Consider the following 22053-nt stretch of genomic DNA (forward strand, 5'->3'; position numbering starts at 1 on the left):
TCTTCTCTGTCCCCTCATGGTCCAGGGTCAGGCTCTAAGCGAAGGCAAGTACGGCCCACCCACCCAGAGGGAGGTCACATGTCTTGGGGTTGAAGCTAAAGCACCATACCCATGAGTCACTGTTCAACTCTGAGTCAGTGGCTCCCCCCTCTCTGAGCGTCAGTCTCCTCTATAGAATGCAGGTGATATCCAGTGTGATTATTCATGAAAAGCAGGCAGCACAGGCCCCGACATATATTAAGAGCTTAATAAAGGCGTCTGTTTCTATCTGTTTCTATTATGACATACTGTGTTTATTCATCTCTCTGACCTGGACACAGTTCAATAACAGCAGCTGGTGTTCACTGAGCATCTACCCCAGTGCCACTGGAGGCGTCTGATGCAGAACAGCTCTAGCATAGCTACGACGGCTTTAGGAGGTGTGTCCTTTTATTATCCCCATTTCACAGAAGAGACTGAGGCACACAGGGCGAAGGGGCTTGCCCAGGGTCACACAGCCGGTGAGCAGCACAGGTGATGGAGAAAAGGAAGACTGTCTTCGACTCTACAACCCAATGTGGATTAGAAACGACTAAAAGACACAGGCACAGGGCATCTGGGTGCCTTGGTGGTTGAGCGTCTGTCTGCCTTTGGCTCAGGTCATGATCCCGGGGTCCTGGGATCAAGTCCCGCATCAGGCTTTCTGCAGGGAGCCTGCTTCTCCCTCTGCCTGTGTCTCTCCCTCCCTCTCTGTGTCTCTCGTGAATAAATAAAATCTTAAAAAAAAAAGACACAGAGACAGTGAAACTGTAGCATGAATAGAATAAATTATGGAAGAATAACTTTGTGATTTAAGAGAAGAGCTTTCTTAGTGAAATTTCATGGGTGCAAACAATAAGCAGATAAGTCCTGTTATATTGCAGTTATGAATTTTCTCCCAACGAAGGATTTAATGGGTGAAGCGAATCATCACGTGGTGGAATGGGAGAACATATTTGGGATGCCTAATACTGTATCTACCTCACAGGGTTGTTAGGAGAGCTAAATGGTTCGATAAATGTAAAGTTCTTAGAACAGTGTCTGGCACATAAGAAGCTCTGGCTTTAGCAGAGCCATTATTTAGCATTATTGAAGGTGCCAAATACTCAATATCCCAGTGCTCCCCCAGAACTATACAAGAGCAGGTGTAGTTTTAAACCATCTAGCAGCCTCATTACAATAATAAAAGAAACAGGTAAAAGGAATTGGAGTAATACATTTTATGTAGCTCAATGCATCCACATTATTATGAGAACACGTAGTCAGAATAAAAATGAATTTTAAAAAATGAATCAATGAGATGTGATATTTTACACTTGCTTTTCTTTGTACCACGTCTTAGAAACCTGGTGTGTATTTTACAATGCCAACACATCTCAATCTGTGATGTGAGCCATATTTCAAGTGCTCATAGCCACATGTGGAGAGTGGAGGTTACACATTAAACACATCAGATTGGACAGTGCAGATCTCCATTCCATGAGGAGCACATGCAAATCAACAAGTGAAAAATAGCAGCCCAAGTGCAAACAGGGCAAAGAATATGAACAGGCAATTTACAAGAGAGAAGAAACTGAAGGCCATCAAGAAAAGGAGGAGCTGCTCAAAGTGACTGGAAATCAGAGAAATATGAAAGATGGTAATGGTGATGTCACTTGACAGTGAGTCCGAGCAACAAAAATTAGGAGCTGGATAGAACTAACAGTTAGAGGAGATGTAGGTACATCCGAATTGCCAGATGTGACTGGGGGCAGCTGGTCCAAGAGGCCACATAGCAACTGACTGTGCCCCGTGATCCAGCATCTCTGCCTGCAGTTCTCTCTCCTAGGAAGATTCCTACAAGGTTTCTAAGGGGACATGTCCAAGGCTGCAGTGTGGGGAGCTCGAGGCTCCCTGGTGTCCATCCCCGGGGAGGGGGGTGCACAGTGAGGGATGATCTGTGGAGCACCAGGTAGAAATTAAGAAAATAGGTATAGGGCAGCCCTGGTGGCTCAGCAGTTTAGCACCACCTTCAGCCCAGGGTGTGATCTTGGAGACCCAGGATCGAGTCCCATGTCGGGCGCCCTGCATGGCGCCTCTGCCTGTGTCTCTGCCTCTCTCTCTCTCTCTGTGTCTCCCTCATGAATAAATAAAATCTTTTTTTTTTTTTTAAGAAAATAGGCCCCAGATATACAGATGCAATGAAACGCTGGGACACATGCACCCCGATGTTAATAGCAATGTCCACAATAGCCAAACTGGAAAGAGCCTTGGTGTCCATCAAAAGATGAATGGATAAAGAAGATGTGGTCTATGTATACAATGGAATATTACTAAAAAAAATGGAATATTACTCAGCCATTAGAAACGACAAATACCCACTATTCGCTTCGATGTGGATGGACCTGGAGGGTATTATGCTGAGTGAAATAAGTCAATCGGAGAAGGACAAGCATTATATGGTCTCATTCATTTGGGGAATATAAAAAATAGTGAAAGGGAATAAAGGTGAAAGGAGAAAAAAATGAGTGGGAAATATCACAAAGGGAGACAGAACATGAGAGACACCTAACTCTGGGAAATGAACTAGGGGTGGTGGAAGGGGAGGTGGGCGGGGGGTGGGGGTGACTGGGTGAAGGGCACTGAGGGGACACTTGATGGGATGAGCACTGGGTGTTATTCTATATGTTGGCAAATTGAACACCAATAAAATATAAATTAAAAAAAGAAAGAAAGAAAGAAAATAGGTTTAAGAGATTGGCAAAACAGATGGATCTTTAAGACCTACTGCAAAAGAAGCAAACAAGCAAGCAAGCAAGCAGTACAGCGCTAACTGGAAAAGAAAAATAAGAAGCCAAGTATAATGGAACACCCCCCATAAAACAGTGCACATTTTCAAGGAAACACACAAAAAGATGCACACTGAGGGATGCCTGGGTGGCTCAGCAGTTGGGCACCTGCCTTCAGCTCAGGTTGTGATCCCAGAATCTGGGATCAAGTCCCGCATCGAGCTCCCTGTGGGGAACCTGCTTCTCCCTCTGCCTATGTCTCTGCCTCTCTCTCTCTTCTGTGTCTCTCATGAATAAGTAAATAAAATTTTTTTAAAAAAAGATGCACACTGAGCCTACTGCAGTGTTGCACCAGAGATAGGAGGAAAATGGGGGTATTTTCCCCAAATGTTTATCTTGAAATTTTCAAAGATATAGAAAACTCACTAGAATAGCAAAATGAATACCCATATGCTACTCTCCTGGATTCAGTAGCAATTGTTACTATCTTGCCACATATATGCTCACCTGTAGGCACTCTCTCTCTTCCCACTCCCTCTCTCCATCCCTCCTCTATATTAATACAAATGTATACCACATTATGATATTGTATATAAAATATATACATATATTTTCTGAGCTATTTGGCAGTTGCAGCCATCACAAAATTATCACTAAATAATTCAGTGAGTTTCTCCCCAAAATAAGAACATTCTGGTATGCGCGGGTGGCTCAGTGGTTGAGCATCTGCCTTTGGCTCAGGGCATGATCCTGTGGCCCCGGGATCAAGTCCCACATCGCACTCGCTGCATGGAGCCTTTTCTCCCTCTGCTTCTCTCTGTGTGTTTCTCATGAATAAGTAAATAAAATCTTTTTTTTTTTTTTTAAAGAACATTCTCTTACCTAACCTCAGTGCAATGCTCACATTCAGGAAACTTAACATGGTTCTATTATCTAATATCCACTCCACATTCAAATATTCTTAATTATCCCAAGAATATCTTTCATAGCTATTTTATCCTTTTTTTGTTTTTTTTTTAATATTTTATTTATTTATTCATGAGAGACACAGAGAGAGAGAGAGGGGCAGAGACACAGGCAGAGGGAGAAGCAGGCTCCATGCAGGGAGCCCGACACGGGACTCGATCCTGGGACCCCAGGATCACGCTCCAGGCTGAAGGCAGGCACCAAACCGCTGAGCCACCCAGGGACCCTCCTTTTTTTGTTTTTAAAGATTTTATTTATTTATTCATGAGAGACACACAGAGAGAGGCAGAGACACAGAGGGAGAAGCAGGCTCCTTGCAGGGAGCCCAATGTGGGACTCGATCCCAGGTCTCCAGGATCACTCCCTGGGCTGAAGGCGGCGCCAAACCACTGAGCCACCCGGGCTGCCCTATCTTTCTTTTCTGAAAAATTTTTTATCAAGGATCCAATTGAAGATCATACATTGATTTTGTTGTCATTGCTATCTCCTTCAATCTAGAACTGTTCCCAAGCAGTTCATTCATTTACTCACTTATTAACACATTGATTGTTCGTTTCATCACATAGATCTATTTGAAGAGTCCAGGCATTTTTGCTTTTTGGTTTTGGGGTTTTTTTTGTTGTTGTTTGTTTGTACATTGGCAGAGTCCCTTCATTTGGAAGTATCTGGTTGTGTCCTCATGATTAGATCCAGGTTAAGCACTCTGGACAGGACCAAGTACTCTACAGGTGATGTATCCTCAGCACATCACAGGAAGGGGCATACGAGGTTAACTTTGTCCCATCACTGGTGATGTTACTTTTGGTCACTTGGTTAAAGTGGTGACTGCCAGGTTTCTCCCTGGTGCTTTTTCCACGGTATCTTTCCCCCACTGTAATTAACAAGTAATTTGCAGGCTGGTCCTTTGAGATTGTGTGAATATCTACTTCCTCCACTGAGGATCCTCGCCTGCATTAATTATTTCTCTACTGGCTGCAAAATGGGGATTTTCCAACTCAGTCTTTCCTTCTGCGTGTATTAGCTGGCATTCCAGATGTTTTTTTCCAAAGGGGACAGAGGTAGTAACACTGAAGTCTGAGCTCCCCAGCTTCTGGGCCTACTAGCCCTTTGAACTATAAAATTGGATAAAGAGTGGCTTGCTCTGTACCCTTGGGCAACACCCTCACCCCTCCTTAGGCACTTCCTCATCAGTCAACAGGTGGATTCAGGTGGATTCTGCTCAGGACTCTGCTGTCCCCATGGCTCCACATATTGTCCTCTTCGGGTTTGTAGAGGGCAGCTCAGATGCCAGGCACAAGCAGGGCAGTGGGTACAGTCCCACAGAGGCCCAGCCATAGCAATTGATCACTCAGTGGGGATGGCAGAGGTCAGCAGAACAGGAAGAGAAGGACAATAGCGGTGCCTGTTGCATCAACAGTGGCAGCGTTTGCCAGCTGGGTGGGGCCAGACTCGCAGCCCTCAGCAGCTAAGCCGGCCCCACTCTCCTCTTTCAGTTTGCCTCTCTGTAGGCCCCGGTGGGGCTGGGATGCACAACAGCTCACCCTGGGGACTGCAGAGACCCAGTCATTCAATGAAGCCTGAGCAGAATTGCAGCTGTTAGAGGCCTCCAAGAACTACAATTCCCAGAACACACAGCAAGCTCCTGGTCCAGCCCCAACTGCCCCAGAGGCTGGCTTTGAAGTAGAGCAAGGATAGCTCATCTGTCCTGGGAACTGAGCATCCTGGTCTGTACGAGGTGCATCTGTGTCTTTGTTTCTTGGACCTACCCTTGCCTGAGACATCCCAGTCTCGGGGCCTCACCAAACCTGGTGATGGCGAGGTCACCTGGTCCTCTCATTCACACAAGTGCTCTGAGAGGCTGCTCACTGCCAGTCTCAGGACCCCAGCAGGGGTGAGGGGGCACTTAGATGGAGGAGACAGCCTCATGAAAGGGCAGAGGCTCGGAATGGTTGGGGACCCTTTACAACCTAGCACATATTATGTGTTCAGTAAATATTCACTGATTTAACCAACAAGCGAGCAGTCCATCTCGATCTTGTCTTCCTTCCATGCACCCTTTCACACAGTTTTGCTAGCTCCTAGGATATTGCACTCTCCCAAAATGTGTTGTATCTCTCAGTCCAGCTTTCAGGCCTTCTGCACGAGCTGTTACCTCCACCAGAAGCACATTCAGCTTACTCGCTTTAGTAGCTGCAGACGTAGGACAGAGCCTGGCACGGAGCAGGGGCACATGAAATATTTGACGAGTGAGGGAATGAATGAATGAATGAATAAATGCCCTTGTCCATTGTACACCCCAGGAAGCAGGGACACTCGGGACCCTCCCTATTCATCTCGCTCCTCCGCCCGCTCGCCCGCCCGGAATGAATGCATCCTTTTTATCCGCTCACAGGATGGCCAGGCTGGGGCAGGCGCAGACAGGGAGGAGGACTGGGATCGGGGGCTGCCCTCGGCCCCTTCCTAGGTCTCCTAAAGGGTCAGCTCTTCCGGACGTGGCGAGTTCGCCTCTGCCCGAAACTCGGCCCGCGTCACCTGACTCCCACGACCGGCCCTCCCGCCCCTTACCACCCTGGACACCCCAGAAGGACACTCCGCCGGCAGCACGTGGTCCAGGGACCCCAGCTCCCCATTGGTTGCTCGCCTCCTTCCTTCCCCGCGATTGGCAGGGGCCCAGCCTCAGGTCCCCCCTCCGCGCCCTGCGGTGGTACAGCCTGCCGCGGCTTTCGGCAGGGTGGGCAGGTCCACTGCGCCGCGGCGCGGGGGGGCCGGGAGGAGCCGGGCGAGGCGGAGGGATCCCTCTGGAATGCTTCCGTCGGGCCCACCCGGCGCTGGGCGGCGCGGCGCGGATTGGCCACGGGCGTCGGGAGGCCGCTCCTGATTGGCGCGCTGCGGGCGCTGGCCCCGCCCCCCGGCCGCGGCTGCGGGAGAGGCCCGGGCCGGAGTTTGCGGAGGGCCGAGCCCGGCGCGCGCGGGTGGCGGCGGCGGCGGCGCAGGTGAGTGTCCCTGCGGGCGGGCGGGCGGGGCGGGGCACGGCCGCTCCGGGGACCCCAGCGCGGGCCCGCGGGGTCGCGGACCCACGGGGATCCGGCGGATCGAGCGAGGAGCGGGGGGACGGCCCCGGGGTCGCTGCTGGAGGTCTAGGTTGGGCCCCAGGATGCCTGAGGCCCCTTCCCCCGGAGGCGCCCATCTTCCCGCCGGGGGCCGGGGTCAAACACCTCCCGCCTCTGAGATGGGGTCGGCAGCCCACCCTGCCCCCTGCACTGCCCTGGACAGCCCCGTCCCGGCGGGCTCGGCGTTTCTGAGTCCTGCCCGGGCACCTCCCTCGTCCCACCTTGGCCTCGACGCGGCCCTCCAGGGCCGAGAGAGGGACCTGGAGAGGACTGAGGTCCCGGTAATAATCATGAAAAAATCACCCCCGGCTAGCACTGGCTGGACGCTTCCGTGTCAGGTATTTACCATGCACATCGTTGCGTCCAAACACCTCATGGAAGGTGCTGTTACTTCTTTTAGAGGTGAAGCAACAGACCCGGAGAAGTGGAGTGACTTGCCCAAGGTGACACAGCTAGTAAGTGGCAGGGCTGGAACTCGAACCCGTGCTTCGGAGTCCAGAACTGGAGTCTCAGCCGCTAGACTAGATGGCTCCATGGATCAGTGGCCCAGTGGCTCCGTGGCTCAGGTGTTCCCGACCAGCTCCTCTGCCCGCTGCTGCCTGCATCCCCCAACCATGCATGTATCTGGGCCACACCTGCTGGTCTTTGCTTCCCCCCTAAGAGGTCCCCGGACACCAACCCTGTCTTGCCTCCCCGGACCTGGGAAGGCTTGCCTGAATACCTAGGTCCTAAGAAGAGAGTGACATCTGCAGGGGACATAGGAGGCCTGGATGCTGGGGTCCTTTGCCCACTGGGCCCCTCTGGAAAGCCTGCGCTGAGGCCCAGGCAGTAGGCGTTCTCCCCGGAAACACCCGGGAGCCGGTTTTTCAAGACTGAATCAGAGGCCTCCCGCCTCCCTGCCTCCCGCCTCCCGCCCTCCCCTCCAAAGCAGTATCCTACTAGAAAGGGGAGGTTGGGTGTGGTGTCTCTCCCCCCACCCAAGCTTTTGTCAACTCCCAGGAACTCCCCTCCCCACTTCCTGCTGCCCTCACTGTGATTCTGCTTGGTGGTGGGGTTGCTAAGTTTCAGGCCCCTCCCAGGGAAGCGAGGGTGGGGATGCTAGGATTCCAGCCAATGCGCTTGGACCCCTGGCTGACACTTTTTCCACCATCCCTATGTTCAGGTTTGAGGGGACACTGGGAATGTGGGGAGGAAGTGTCAGTTAGCAACCCCACAGCAGGCATGTTCTGAGGATAGGAGGGCTCAGAGAGGAGTCTGAATGAGGACACGAGGCACGCACACCCGTCCATTCTGCAAACATTTACTGAGCACCTCCCATGGGCCAAGCACTGTCCTTGGCACAGAGGGCATAATAGCAAACAAGACAAAAATCCCTGCTCTGTGGGAGCCGCCGTCCTAGTGGGGAAAAGGGCAGCAAGCAAGTTAACAAGTAGATAAAGACAGTACCCACGGATGGTAGTAAGTGCGTGTGCTATGAATAAAATAATGAGGGGGGTGGCCGGGTGGAATCTGTGGTAAAGGGGGTGGCTTTTGGAGGAGGCGACTTTGGAGACAAGATCTAAATGACAGAAAGAAGGTGGCCCAGCAAAGGTCAGGCAGGGGGCCCAGCCTGGGCAAAAACTCTGAGGCTGGATGGAGCTTGGGATAGTGTGTGGGGGCACGAGCTGCCGCCAGAGTGGCAGTTCTGCAGGGGCTTGTGGCTCATAGTCAGGAGTTTGGGGCTTTTCCTCTGTAAAGGTAGGAGACCGCTGTAAGATTGGAAGCCGGGGAGTGACGTGATCTGGTTTACATTTTAAAATAGAGACACGAAGTGAAATAGCAGCCTGGGACTGAAAGACAAGAGTTCTGCCGGGATAATGTGTAATTAAGTTCATGGGCCTTGAGCTGTCTGGACCACAGGGGCAGTTCCAGCAGGCTGGGGCAAGCCAGGGAGGCTGCCTGGAGGAGGCCACCTAGACTAGGCCTCCGCGGACAGCAGACAGCAGAAGCACAGACTGGGATGTTCCTGGGCGGCGGGGGGGGGGGGGGGGCAGGGGAGGAGGCCATAATAATAATGACAATACTAGTAACAGTTTTCTTAAATTGAATGTCAGGCAAAATGCTAATCGGGTTGTCTGCACAATCTCTTTGGATTCCCATAAGCACCTGGAGAGAGACAGGAATTCCACCCATTTTTCGACTGAGAAAACTGAGGCTCCATCACATGAAGTGACACTTGCCCACGACCACGCAGCTGGTAAGTGGCAAGGATGGGATTTGAACCCAGGCCACCCTCCTTGGAGCTCAGAGAAGTTAAGATACTTGCCCAAGGTCACACAGCTAATAAGTGGAGAAACCAGGTTCCAGACTCATGTTCTCAGCATCCCGCTAAGATGTATGAGGGGCAGCAGGAGGAGAACAGGGGAGGTGATGATGAGGGGTTTGGTTTGGTTTGGTTTGAAGCATCACTGAGTGTGTTGTAATAATCTGAGGGGGCAGTATGGGTTTATTCATTCAGAATTTGTTTTTTATCAGATATTAGGTGAATGCTTACTGTGATGTGTGCTATGGTTAGATGAAGTAACCAATAAAAGACTAGTATCCCAAATATGTAAACAATTCCCAAAAATCAATAAGAAAAAGATAAAGGCAGGGCAGCCCAGTGGCTCAGCAGTTTAGCGCCACCTTCAGCCCAGGGCTTGATCCTGGAGACCCAGGATCGAGTCCCACATTGGGCTCCCCGCATGGAGCCTGCTTCTCCTTCTGCCTGTGTCTCTGCCTTTCTCTGCCTCTGTGTCTCCCATGAATAAATAAATAAAATCTTAAAAAAAAAAAAGAAAAGAAAAAGATATAGGCATTACAATAAAAAACAAACTGTGCAATTTTTAAAAATGGGCAAAGACTTAGACAATTCACAAAACGACAAATCCAAGCAGTTAATAAATGTCTTAAAAGTTGTTAAGCATTACTCAGTGGTTGAGCGTCTGCCTTTGGCTCAGGGCATAATCCTGGGGTCAAGGGATCAAGTTCTGCATCAGGCTCCCCGCAGGGAGTCTGCTTCTTCCTCTGCCTATGTCTCTGCCTCTCTCTGTGTATGTCTCTCATGAATAAATACAATCTTTAAAAAAAAAAGCTGTTAAGCCTGGAGTGCCTGGGTGGCTCAGTTGGTTAAGCGTCTGACTCTTGATTTCAGCTCGGGTCATGATCTCAGGGTTGTGAGATCAAGCCCCACATCAGGCTCCACACCGGTTGTAGAGCCTGCTTAAGGTTCTCCTCCACCACCACCCCAACCTTTCCCTGCCCCCATGGAAAAAGAAAAAAGTTGTTCAGCATCCTTGATTATGAAGGGAGTGAAAACAAAACCATGATGAAAGGTGAGGGAGAAATCAGTGTGGCTAGAAGGAGCACCTACCCTGTCCCCAGCACTATGCTGGGAAGCAAGGGATGAGGACCACAGGGGGGCGCTTGCTCTTTTGCTGGTGAGACAAGACCCCCTTGGGGCAGGGACTATAGCCTGGGTCCTTCTGTCTCCCCAAAGCCAGGCACAGGGACTGATGGGCTGATGAATATTAGGATCATTCATCTATACGTTCATTCAACAAGTATTTATTGAGCACCTGCTATGCACCAGGCAGTGTTCTCTGTGCTAAGAGTATAAGGATGCATAAGGCAGACAAAATTCCTTGCCTTTCGGAAAACAGCAGACAAGAATAGTGGATGAAATATATATCCCATTGCATTGAAAGAGATGCGAGGATGAGTTGTGTGGATGCCAGAAGGCAGAGTCAAACGCAGAAGCACTGAGCCTAGGAGGCTGAGTGTGCCTCAGAGGGATGAGCAAGGCGGAGAGTGGGTGAAGGTGAGGGCAGGGAGGCCATGGGGGCAGATCTCTTGGGGCCTGTGGGTCGAAAGGAGAATGTTGACTCTTACTCTGAAGGAGGTAGAAGCCCTGGGAGGGGTTGGAGCAGAGGACGGATGTGACGTGACTTCTGTTTTACAGGATCATTCTGGCTGCTCTGTTGACACAGACCGTGGAGGGCGAGGGCAGAAGCCGCCGACTCCCAGGAGGCAACTGCACTAGTGTAGGTGAGAGACGCTGGGGCTGGAGCAGGTGCTCCTGGAGGTGGTGTTGGGAGAGCAGGCGCATCAGCAGCAGCCAAGGAGTGGAGGCCTGAGAGTGGGTGCAGCACACTGGGCTTGGCTGAATCCAGGATGGCCCCCTGGAGGAAGAGGTCTTAAGGGAGGGAGCAGGAAGTCCCCTTTACACAGAAAAACCAAATTTGGCATAATGTGCTCCTCAGCACAGCCTGGCCCCGCTTGCAGAGTGGACATCCCAGGCTGAGGGAGATTGAGCTGCTTAGGGAACCACTTTGCATGGGAGTCAAACAGACCACAGAACTCACCTGGCTTCTGTGACTTCGGATGCGTGACTCGAAAATGAAATCCGAACTCTTTCCCAGTCTGGAGGGCCCGCACCATCGACCCCTCCCACGCCTCATCACCTCTTTTTACCACCCCTCTGCACTCTCCCATGGCTCACTCCTCTCTGGTTACACTGGTCTCTTGCTTGTCTGTGAGTCTGTGAGTCTGCTCAGAACCCTCCCGTGACTGCCACCTCACTGAGAGCAAAGGCGTAAGTCTTCCCTGAGCCCATGAGGCCCTGGTCGCTCTGCCCCCTCCCTCCTCCTGCTGTCCCCTTTACCATTCTGTTCCAACCACACAGGCCGCCTAGCTGCTCCTCAAACACACCAAGCACGGCCCCCTTCAGGGCCTTCGTACTGGCTATTCCCTCTGCCTGGAGCCTTCTTGCCTCACATCCTCATATGAATACTTCCTATCATTCAGGCCTCAGGCTCAGTTTCACCTGCTCAGAGAGGCCCTCCTTGACTTTGTCTGTTGAAGAACTTGTCTTACTGTCTTCATAGCACGATTAGAAATTATATTAGACTTTGACACATGTGCTTGCTCACTGTGCATCTGCCTTCTCCTCTGGACTGTATGCTCTGGACAACGTGGACAGAGGTCCAGCTAGCATCCATGGCACCCTGAGGGAATTGGAGAGAGGCAGCCCTTCCTCCCAGCAGACCCATCAGCTTGGCGTGTGGCTTCAGCAAGCAGAGCACAGGCTGAATTTCATTTCTACCTGCCACCTTGGTCTGGTGCTTTTGCACAGTGAACAACCTGTGCAATGGCATATAGTGGCCCCGGTCAGGGACCTTGCTTGTCTTACTGAAGGCAATGTCTAAAATGTGCATGGCATATAGTGAGTATGCAAAAAATATTTGAAACGAGGGAAGAAGAAAGAAACTGAGAGGAAATGGGGGTAGAGGAAAGAAAAAGGAAAGGAAAAGAGTATATCAGGACAAGTTTTGCTACAGGAACAAACGACGCCCCCCAAATCTTCCTGGGTGAACTCCACAAAGGTTTATTTTTTTTGTTCGTGCTGCATCACTGCAGCTTGGCTGGAGGTTACATACTTTGTAGTCACCCAGGGGCTGGCCGATGGAGTTGCCACCTTACCAGATGGGGCCAGTCACCATGTCTGGGAGATAAAGAACCGCCCCCCTACACCCCCCCCCCCATCCATGTCTCTTGCTCCCATAACTAAACGCTTCAGCCCAGAAATGTCATGTGTCGCTTCCTCTCACAACTCAGTGGCCAGAACTAGTCATGTGCCTGCCCTGTCACGAAGAGGTCAGCAAGTGTCACCTGCCTGTGTGCCCTGAAAGGAGAGTCAGCAGTTTTTTGTGCTCAGCACTAGTGGCTGCCACCAATAGAAAAATCAAGAGCAGCATAACCACTTTGAGCCTACATTTTCTCATCTCTTAAATGGGCATAATCATAACCTCATATGGTCCTCACGTCCCGATGTGGTATAAAGATGAAGTAAGGTCACAGCACAGTTTGCTCGGGGTCTTAGTAGGTATTAGCTGCCGTTACTACTTCTGTACAAGGCACATAAGTGCCGGGACCAGGTTTTGACCCAAGGCCAGTCTGTGCTCTAAATATTTCATAAGGCCAGTAGGGTGCTAATATGGGGGAGAAGCGGCTCAAGGCCCCTGGCCAGCTCCTAAGCCCACTTTCCGCCCTGCAGATCTCCAGAGTGCGCCCCCGCTTCTCGCTGCTCATGCCGCTGGGACTGGGGCGGCGGAAAAAGGCGCCGCCTCTGGTGGAAAATGAGGAGGCCGAGCCAGGCCGTGGGGGGCTGGGCGTGGGGGAGCCAGGGCCCCTGGGTGGGGGTGGGGCAGGGGGGCCCCACATGGGCCTACCCCCGCCTCCCCCGGCCCTGCGGCCCCGCCTCGTGTTCCACACCCAGCTGGCCCACGGCAGTCCCACTGGCCGCATCGAGGGCTTCACCAACGTCAAGGAGCTGTACGGCAAGATCGCCGAGGCCTTCCGGCTGCCAGCTGCCGAGGTACCACTGGGGAGCTGGGCACCGGGGTCCCTGATGTGGGCTGAGGCCTGGGCGTAAATCCAGCTCGTGAGCCGGGGCTCCGGTGCTAAAGTTATGCCCGCTGAGGCCTGCTCCCCAGTGAGTTGTGGGGACCTGGAGGCCAAGCCTGGGTGCTGAGTTCCCATTAGGCATTGGGAGGCCCATGCCCCAGTGGACTGTAGAAGTGCATGACCAGGGCTGTTTGTGACATTCCCATCATGCATTGGGAGACTAGTGCCCCAGTTGATTACGGGATCTGGAGGTTAGATGCGAGATTCATTTCTCTATGATACATTGGAAGGCCTTACCCCAAGGACTTTGGGAGCTGAAAGATGGGAAACAGTGAGGTTGAGCAGGAGATTGATGCGAAGGTCTCAGCAGGTGTGGTGGGCAATCTGTGCCCCTTCATTCATTCCACAAACCCTTACTGAGCATCTGCTGTGTGCCAGGCTCTATGCTCTGGGAGCAGCAGGGAAATCCCAGCCCTAGCAGAGCTGCATCCAAGTGGGGGCCACTCTGGGGTGGTCAGGCAGGGACCTCCAGCCCTTTCCTAGCACCCTCCTTCCCCCTCGGGTGGTGGTTAGCAAAGGGTGAGGGAGGGAGGTGAGGGTTGAGTGTCTCCTACCCACGCAGGTGATGTTTTGTACCCTCAACACCCACAAAGTGGACATGGACAAGCTCTTGGGGGGCCAGATCGGGCTGGAGGACTTCATCTTTGCCCACGTCAAGGGGCAGCGCAAGGAGGTAGAGGTGTTCAAGTCAGAGGAGGCGCTGGGGCTCACCATCACTGACAACGGGGCCGGCTATGCCTTCATCAAGGTGCCTGGGGTAACTGGGGCACCCCGAGTCCTGAGGGTACAGGTGGGCCATAGGACCCAAGGGCAGAGCCACGGGGGCTGACCGCTCCTCTCTGCACAGCGCATTAAGGAGGGAAGCGTGATCGACCACATCCAGCTCATCAGTGTGGGTGACATGATCGAGGCCATTAACGGGCAGAGTCTGCTGGGCTGCCGGCACTACGAGGTGGCTCGTCTGCTCAAGGAGCTGCCCCGAGGCCGCACCTTCACGCTGAAGCTCACAGAGCCCCGCAAGGCCTTCGGTGAGGGCCTGCTGCCTGGACCACCGCCTTGGCCCGGTCCCTGGGGTTTGGGCCGCAGTGGCGGGGAGACACCAGCAGGTGGCGCCCAAGGCCAGCCAGCCGCAGTGGAAGGGGGGGTAGCTCCGCCTTGCCCTGGGGAGGGGGTGCTGGCTCTCCGCCCAGCCTGGGAGGAGGGTAAGAGCAAGGAGGAAGTTGCCCCCACACCCAGCTTCCCGGAATCATTAGCCCAGCCAAGCGCCCCCAACCCTGGCGAGTGCCCCCCCGTCACCCCCAGGCCTGAGAAGCCAGGCTTGGCTGCCTTGTTCCTGCACCCCCACTTCTCCGTCTGGCTTCACTAACTTTCTGGAATGAGCCTGAGGCCCCTAAGGTGGGGGTGGGGGACTCTCAAACACTTCCCCAGGCCGTTTGGGCTGGTCCTTGGCCCCTGGCAGCTGTGTCTCCCCTTGGCCTTGGGGAGAACTGCTCAAGACCCAGGCCCCACCCCTTCCTGTCCTTCAGGCCCTGGGAACAGGGCCCCCTCTGTCTCCCCTCCAGCCTCTTCCATTTTTTGCCCCTGGCTGTCCTTTCTCCATCCTTGCTGAGCCCAGTAAGGGGCCTGCACTCCTGGGGTCAGATGGAGGGAGGGCAGCCCCCCAGAACCTGCAGAAGCTTGGAGAAGGTAGAAGGGGGTCTCTGAGGCTAGGCTGCCTGGGGTCCTGCCCAGGGCTTCCCAGACCCTCACCCCTTCCCTGCCTCCCACAGACATGATCGGTGTCCGCTCAGGGGGTGGCCGTCCTGGCTCTGGCCCCCAGCTGGGCACTGGCCGAGGGACCCTCCGGCTCAGATCCCGCGGCCCTGCCACAGTAGAGGATGTGGTGAGTGTTCTGGCCCGGCCCCGGACATCCATAGGTGGCTGCAGCCTTGGTTGGCGGAGGGGCTTTGTGCACTAGATTCAAATCTACCTCTGCCACATTCCAGCTCTGGGACCTTGGTTGGGCAAGCGGGCCTCAGTTTCCTCTTTTTTTTTTTTAATTTTTATTTATTTATGATAGTCACACACAGAGAGAGAAAGAGAGAGAGAGAGAGAGAGAGAGAGAGGGGCAGAGACACAGGCAGAGGGAGAAGCAGGCTCCATGCACCGGGAGCCCGACGTGGGATTCGATCCCCAGTCTCCAGGATCGCGCCCTGGGCCAAAGGCAGGCGCTAAACCTCTGCGCCACCCAGGGATCCCTAGTTTCCTCATTTTTAAATAGTGGGCTAGTAAGACTATCACAGGGCTGTGGGGAGGATGAGCTGTGGGTTAATACACGTAGAGTGGTGAAAAGAGCATCCCACACCTAGTAATATAATTATTATTATATTATAAATAATATAATTACAGATTTATTCATGGTTTTGTGATGTCACTGTTCCTCCCCCCCCCCCCCCCCAGCCCTCAGCCTTTGAGGAGAAGGCAATTGAGAAGGTAGATGACCTGCTGGAGAGTTACATGGGCATCAGGGACACGGAGTTGGGTGAGTGGGGAGCCTGGGTCTGGAGGGGGGGTTGCAAGTCTTGAGGGGAGGGCTTCTGGGTCTTGTGGGGCTGGGTCTGCCCTGAGTACCTCTGTCATCTGTGCTTCCATCCTGTCATCCCCCCACACCCTTGTCCAGCGGCCACCATGGTAGAGCTTGGAAAGGACAAAAGGAACCCAGATGAGCTCGCCGAGGCCCTGGATGAACGGCTTGGTGACTTTGCTTTCCCTGATGAGTTCGTCTTTGACGTCTGGGGTGCCATTGGGGATGCCAAGGTCGGCCGCTTCTAGGCCTCCCTCCAGACCTCTCAGTGACCTGGCTCTGCTTGGTGGGAGCCCCCAGTGGGAGGGCCTCCATGGCCTGGACCCCAGCATCCGGCTTGGACCTTGCTCAAGGGCCCAAGGATGATGCAGAGTGGCGGTGGGGCCCAGCCTCCGCCCCACTCCAATCGGTACCACCCCTCCCCAGCTCCCACCCTGGCTGGGGTCCCCGGTCCCCCCTTGCCCTGCTCCCCACTTACCTCAGCCGAGTCAGGCGCAGGGAGGGGGGAGGGCCCAGCCAGATGGGGCGGCCACCCTCCGCCCCCAACACTTTCCGCATCAGCTGCCAAACTGGTCCCTCATCTCCCTGGGGCCTGTTTGGGGGTCGTGACCTCCCTAGTTTCCTGCTGCAGGGAATGCAGAAGGGGGGGCATTCCCCCCTCAGCAAATGCAATAATGCCCTCCTCCCCGCGCCCCACCCAGAGAGGAGCCCCCTCACCGTGGAGTCTGTTACCTCTGCATCCGAAACACTAGTCTGCTGTGAACCCCCCAACCTCCCTGCCTCCCCTGCCCCGTGTCCCCCTCAGCCTAGCCCCAGACGGAAGGGGCAGGAGGGAGGATGGCGATGGGCATTTTATATCTGAATTTGCTGTCTTAAACCATAAAGAATCTATCTGCTGTTGGACCTGTGTGGCGGCCTCGGCTTTAGGGTGGGAGAAGGGGGTGAGCCAGGGCTGGGAAAGAATGTAGCAGCTGAAATCCATCCTCCTCAGGCTCCAAATTGAATTAGGAGCCTGCCTGGGCCTCCCCCCACCCGTTCCGCCTGATGAGCTTTCTGGCTGCCAGCCACAAGGCTTCCAGTCAAAGGCCGGAGCTGCTAGGCCTACTGAGGTTCAAATCTTGCTCGCCTAGAGCCAGGCCTCCCGTCACCTCGTCACCTCGAGCCTGATGTGAACAGTGGGTGTGAGGCTGTTGGCGCCCAGGGCCACAGGGAGCACCGGGGCTGGGAGGCCGGGAAGGCTGGCTTGGGAAAAAAGAGATGAGGGGGCCCAAGATGGAAGCCTGCCAGGGCAAGTGCTGTGGGGGGGCTCCCCAAGACTGAGGGGAGCGGTCACGGTGTGGCTGCCACTCCTTCGGGCTCCTGCTGACTGCAGATGTGTGGGGTCTGCTGGCGCCCATGGTGCACCATGTTCGGCCCTGGACATAAACCCTGCGTGCTTGTTTTGACAACCCACTTCATCCTCCAGGATTGAGTGGAGATCGGGGAGGGGGGTGGGACCCTGGCCAGACCTGGAGGGAAGGGCAGGAGTGGAAGCAAGGGGAACCGGGCCAGAGGTCCCTGCAGGAATGTCTCAGTTCTGCCCGCTCCCCATTTTCATCCCTACTTTGCACAGGTGGGCACTGGGCCTGCCTGGGAGAGGGGAGCTGGGGGGACTGGCCAGACTGGAGGTGTGTGTGCAGCCCCTGGTTGTATTCTTGGGTGGGGGAGGGAATGGAGACAGCTGTTGGGGGGGTGCTCCGTGTCTATGCTGGTAAACAGCTCAGGGTGTGAAGGGGTGTGGCTGTGCGTCTCGGCATTTAGACCGTAAGCCTGTGTCTATCAGGGTGTCGGTGCGTGTGGAGCGCGGCCATGTAAGTGCAGCTCGAGGTGTCCAGGGGTGTATGTGTGTCTCTGGGTGTTTCTGTTCTAGGGTAGGTGTTAACCAGCTGGATCTCAAGATGCCCTGGAGGTGCCACCCCTTGCATCTTGGGGGTGTGGAGTGTATTCGTGGGGCCTGTCTTGGACCATTCGGGGGTGTCTGGGTGAGTGTGGCTGGTGGGCTGTCTCAGAGGAGGTAGGGATTGTCTGGGTGTCTCTGTGCTCCAAGCATTTTCTCAGGGGATTGCATCTCAGCATGTTAAGTTAGAACCAGTGACAATGGGGATCTCCGGGGGTCCTCGGGGTGATGTTGTCACCGTGTTCAGGGGTCCGATGATGTGGCTCCTGCTGTGCTGGGGACAGACTGGCAGGATCTGGTCTTAGGATGTGAAGAGGTGTGACCCTGTGTCTTAGAATGTGAGACTGTGTGTGTGCCCCTGCTTGTCAGGGCAGGATGTGAGGCTGCAGTTGTGTCCACAGGTGGCTTGGGACTTGTGTGTCCCAGGACAGAGTCCCTTGCCCCCTCTTCGCCTCCTCTCTTGCCCCTCCCAGGGTTTGACTCACGCTGGCCCTGGCCTGAGCTTTAAGCCCCTGTGTAAATAGTGGGCGGGTCTCCTGGGCCAGACCCAAGCTGGTGCACAAGAGGCACTGCCCACCACCACCGCTGTGGCCACCACCCCAACATCCTGGAGGCTTTGGCAGGGCAAGAGGGTGGGGCTGCCCCCAGGCGGGGTTAGCCCCCCCCCCCCCCCCCCCCCGCACCTCGCAGTCCCCCTGGGAGCAGTGGCACCCCCTGCAGCTGCCCCAGCCCGCCCTGGGTGATGCTCACATTTTCCAGTGTTTAGATTTTATCCACTTTATTAATGAGGCAGGCGAAAGGCCCGCGCCTGGGGGTGGGGGGAGGGCTACTCCCGCCCGGCCAGCAGGGAGGGGGTCATGGGGAACCAAGCCAACTCCCCGAGAGCCCCCGTCCTGGAGGGGGCAGCTGGGGTCCAGAGTGGCCCCTGCCCATTGCCAGGAGCACAGATGGGTCTCTGCCACCCTAGGTCCCCTGCGGGCGCAAGATAGCGGGCGCAAGATAGCGCAAGATGCAAGATAGCCGGAGCAGCCCCTGGAGGCCAGAGCACGGGTGGCGGGAGGAGGCAGGGAGCTGGGGAGCCGCCCCAGGAGGGAGGGAGAGGGAGCGGCCTGCCGGAGAGCGCTCTGGTGCAGCGGGCGCGGGTGCAGCAGGCAGCAGGGCCAAGCAGCAGGCGATGGGGACCTGGCGTCCCAAGCTGTGTGGGTAAGAAGACTGGGGCCTGAGGATCTCTGGTGGGGGAGGAGGGGGTGGGAGGATGGGGCCATGGCCACCTCAGTCTCTCTGGCCTGTGTTCTTGACTCTCAGCCCCATCTATCCCTGTGAGTCTTACGGTCTGTCCCCATGTGCCCTTCCCATCTGGCCAGCAGGCAGCTCTGCCCTCTCAGCCCTCACCTCTGGGGTATCAAGGAATGGGGGTTGCTGGCCTGCCTTGAGGCCTTCGAGGCAGGGACTTGGGGGGGGGGATGGGAACCACGGGCATCCACTATGAGGTGGCCGTGGTCAGGAGCAGGGCCTGGGTGAGACAGGAACGGAACTCAGAGATGGCAGTGGGGGGGACAGGGACTGAGGGGATAGAGAGGCGCCCGTGGTGGCAGAGGTGGGGCTGTGAGCATCACACATGGGACTGGGGAAAACGTGACCTGTGACGGTCAGAGACCGAGACCGGGCAGTGAGGTCAGGTGGGGCCCTGTGATCAGAAACGGGTGAGTGGGAGTCAGACGAGCAGGGGACCGGGAATTCGCTGTGCTGCGAAACTGAGGTGGGTGTCAGAAGTGGATCCGAGGCGTCCAGAGGTGGGGACAGGGACACGGAAGGCTGAAGCTCAGGGAAGCAAGGTGGACAGAGAAGGTGGCGAGGGGCCCTGGCAAGAGATGGGCTGATGGGGCAGAGGAGGAGGAAGGGTCGGGCATGGGGCAGCCGGGGTCATCCGGAGCCATCCGGAGCGGCCGCAGGGAGAGTGACAGGGAGAATGCCCGGCATCGGCATGGGGCAGGGAGCGGGGCTCTCAGCGGGGCGGCCCGCCAGCGCCAGCCGGCCGTGCCCTTCCTCTCCAGCCCGGCCTCACGGTGCCCTTCCTCTCCTCTCCCCAGCCCCCACCCCAGCACCTGACATGAGTCTCTGCGGGCCCCTCAACCTGAGCCTGGCCGGGGAGGCGACCCCGTGTGCGGAGCCCGGGGCTCCCAACGCGTCGGCTTGGCCGCCGTCCGGCCGGGCGAGCGCGTCGCCGGCGCTGCCCATCTTCTCCATGACCCTGGGCGCCGTGTCCAACGTGCTGGCGCTGGCGCTGCTGGCGCAGGCCGCGGGCCGCCTGCGCCGCCGCCGCTCGGCCGCCACCTTCCTGCTGTTCGTCGCCAGCCTCCTGGCCACCGACCTGGCGGGCCACGTCATCCCGGGGGCGCTGGTGCTGCGCCTGTACGCGGCGGGCCGCTCGCCGGCCGGCGGCGCCTGCCACTTCCTGGGCGGCTGCATGGTCTTCTTCGGCCTGTGCCCGCTGCTGCTCGGCTGCGGCATGGCCGTGGAGCGCTGCGTGGGCGTCACGCGGCCGCTGCTGCACGCGGCGCGCGTCTCGGCGGCCCGCGCGCGCCTGGCCCTGGCCGTGCTGGCCGCGCTGGCCTTGGCGGTGGCGCTGCTGCCGCTGGCGCGCGTGGGCCGCTACGAGCTGCAGTACCCGGGCACGTGGTGCTTCATCGGCCTGCGCCCGGCGGGCGGCTGGCGCCAGGCGCTGCTCGCCGGCCTCTTCGCCGGCCTCGGCCTGGCCGCGCTGCTCGCCGCGCTCGTGTGCAACACGCTCAGCGGCCTGGCCTTGCTGCGCGCCCGCTGGCGCCGCCGCCGCTCTCGACGGCGTCCTCAGGCCTGCGGCCCCGACGGCCGCCGTCACTGGGGGGCGCGCGCGCCCCGCTCGGCCTCCGCCTCGTCCTCCTCGTCCGTCGCTTCGGTCCCCGGCGGTTCCCCGGGCCGGGGCTCCGCGCGCAGAGCCCGCGCCCACGATGTGGAGATGGTGGGCCAGCTCGTGGGCATCATGGTGGTGTCGTGCATCTGCTGGAGCCCGCTGCTGGTGAGGGGCGCACACGCCCCTCGGGCCAGGCTCCTTCCGGCCCCCTCCTTGGCCCCTCCCACCCCTGCCCTCCGGGGGTACCTGGGTTCTCGCTCCCTTCCCCGCCCTCCGGCCCCCTCGGACATCCCACCCCCTCCGCTTACCCGGCCCGGGGCCTCCGTAGGGCCGCCTACCCAGGCGAGCCTCCTCCCGGACGCGCGGTGCCCGAACCCCTTCCAGCAGCACGCGCCCGGCTTCTCTTCTCCCCCGGGCCCCCTGTCCTTCGGGACACCCGGCGCTTCTCTCCTTTTCTGTTCGAGCCCCCGAGCACCGCGACCTTTGCTTCTGCCACGCCCCCTTCGGCCCGCTCCGTAGCCCTTCCGCACGGAGACTCCCATCTCCCCAGCCAGTGAGCCTCTGCTCCTGCTCCCGGCTCCCTTCCCCTTCGGCCGCGCGCTCATCCATCCCAGCCCCGCCCCTGGCCAGTCCCCTTCTCCCTACACCTGCCCCACCGCTCACACCGGCTTCTCCCGCAGGTGTTAGTGGTGCTGGCTGTCGGGGGCTGGGGCTCCAGCTCCCTGCAGCGGCCGCTGTTTTTGGCTGTGCGCCTCGCTTCATGGAACCAGATCCTGGACCCCTGGGTGTACATCCTGCTGCGCCAGGCGGTGCTGCGCCAACTGCTTCGCCTCCTGCCCCCGAGGCCCGGCGCCAAGGGCAGCCCGGCGGGGCTGGCCCTAACCAGGAGCGCCTGGGAGGCCAGCTCGCTGCGCAGCTCCAGGCACAGCAGCCTCAGCCACCTCTAGGCGAGCCAGGAGTCCCAGAGGCCAAGTCAGCCCACCCCGGGCCCAGGACCGCAGCGCGGAGCCTTCGGGGGAATAAAGCCGTTTTGCGGACCTGCGCGGGGCCTGTGTCGGGTGGGGGCCGCAGCACCCCTGTGACCGCGCGGGGGCGACAGAGGCGCCGCGTGAGCCTCCGGGGTGTGCAGTTCCAGGACTTTCCACGCGGAGGCGCGGAGGCGCGGAGCTGGAGCCGCCGGAGCATGCGCCGAAGGCCGCAGCCCCAGCCCGAGGCCCCGGCTGTCAAGAGCCGAGCAGCTGAGCCGGAACCGAGGCTTTTTGCTCCTGCCGCCGCCAGGACTGACCCCAGCAACAATTCTCTCATTGTGGCCCTGGGCG

General features: G+C 56.9%; 2 protein-coding genes across 9 annotated transcripts; both read left to right on the forward strand.

Annotated features, from left to right (window-relative positions):
* Nucleotides 1-6640: 6640 nt before the first annotated feature.
* Nucleotides 6641-16799, forward strand: GIPC1 (GIPC PDZ domain containing family member 1). 7 transcript variants are annotated; one of them, XM_077859659.1, is made up of 10 exons: nucleotides 6646-6745; nucleotides 7263-7317; nucleotides 9005-9098; nucleotides 10842-10927; nucleotides 12936-13256; nucleotides 13908-14102; nucleotides 14193-14373; nucleotides 15115-15227; nucleotides 15785-15866; nucleotides 16005-16799. In XM_077859659.1, the coding sequence occupies exons 5-10, from the start codon at nucleotides 12969-12971 to the stop codon at nucleotides 16154-16156; spliced, it is 1011 nt and encodes a 336-aa protein (XP_077715785.1). In that variant the 5' UTR covers nucleotides 6646-6745; nucleotides 7263-7317; nucleotides 9005-9098; nucleotides 10842-10927; nucleotides 12936-12968; the 3' UTR covers nucleotides 16157-16799. The 7 variants fall into 7 exon arrangements, with proteins under 7 accessions (XP_077715788.1, XP_077715789.1, XP_077715785.1 ...); XM_077859660.1 differs by having other exon boundaries at nucleotides 10842-10923; XM_077859665.1 differs by having other exon boundaries at nucleotides 6647-6745; nucleotides 13908-14093.
* Nucleotides 16800-17003: 204 nt separating this feature from the next.
* Nucleotides 17004-21771, forward strand: PTGER1 (prostaglandin E receptor 1). 2 transcript variants are annotated; one of them, XM_077859658.1, is made up of 3 exons: nucleotides 17004-17929; nucleotides 19935-20899; nucleotides 21415-21771. In XM_077859658.1, the coding sequence occupies exons 2-3, from the start codon at nucleotides 19955-19957 to the stop codon at nucleotides 21679-21681; spliced, it is 1212 nt and encodes a 403-aa protein (XP_077715784.1). In that variant the 5' UTR covers nucleotides 17004-17929; nucleotides 19935-19954; the 3' UTR covers nucleotides 21682-21771. The 2 variants fall into 2 exon arrangements, with proteins under 2 accessions (XP_077715784.1, XP_077715783.1); XM_077859657.1 differs by lacking the exon at nucleotides 17004-17929 and adding an exon at nucleotides 18711-19047.
* Nucleotides 21772-22053: the final 282 nt, after the last annotated feature.

The sequence above is a fragment of the Canis aureus genome, chromosome 19, assembly GCF_053574225.1.
Source record: "Canis aureus isolate CA01 chromosome 19, VMU_Caureus_v.1.0, whole genome shotgun sequence".
NCBI classification, from domain to species: Eukaryota; Metazoa; Chordata; class Mammalia; order Carnivora; family Canidae; genus Canis; species Canis aureus.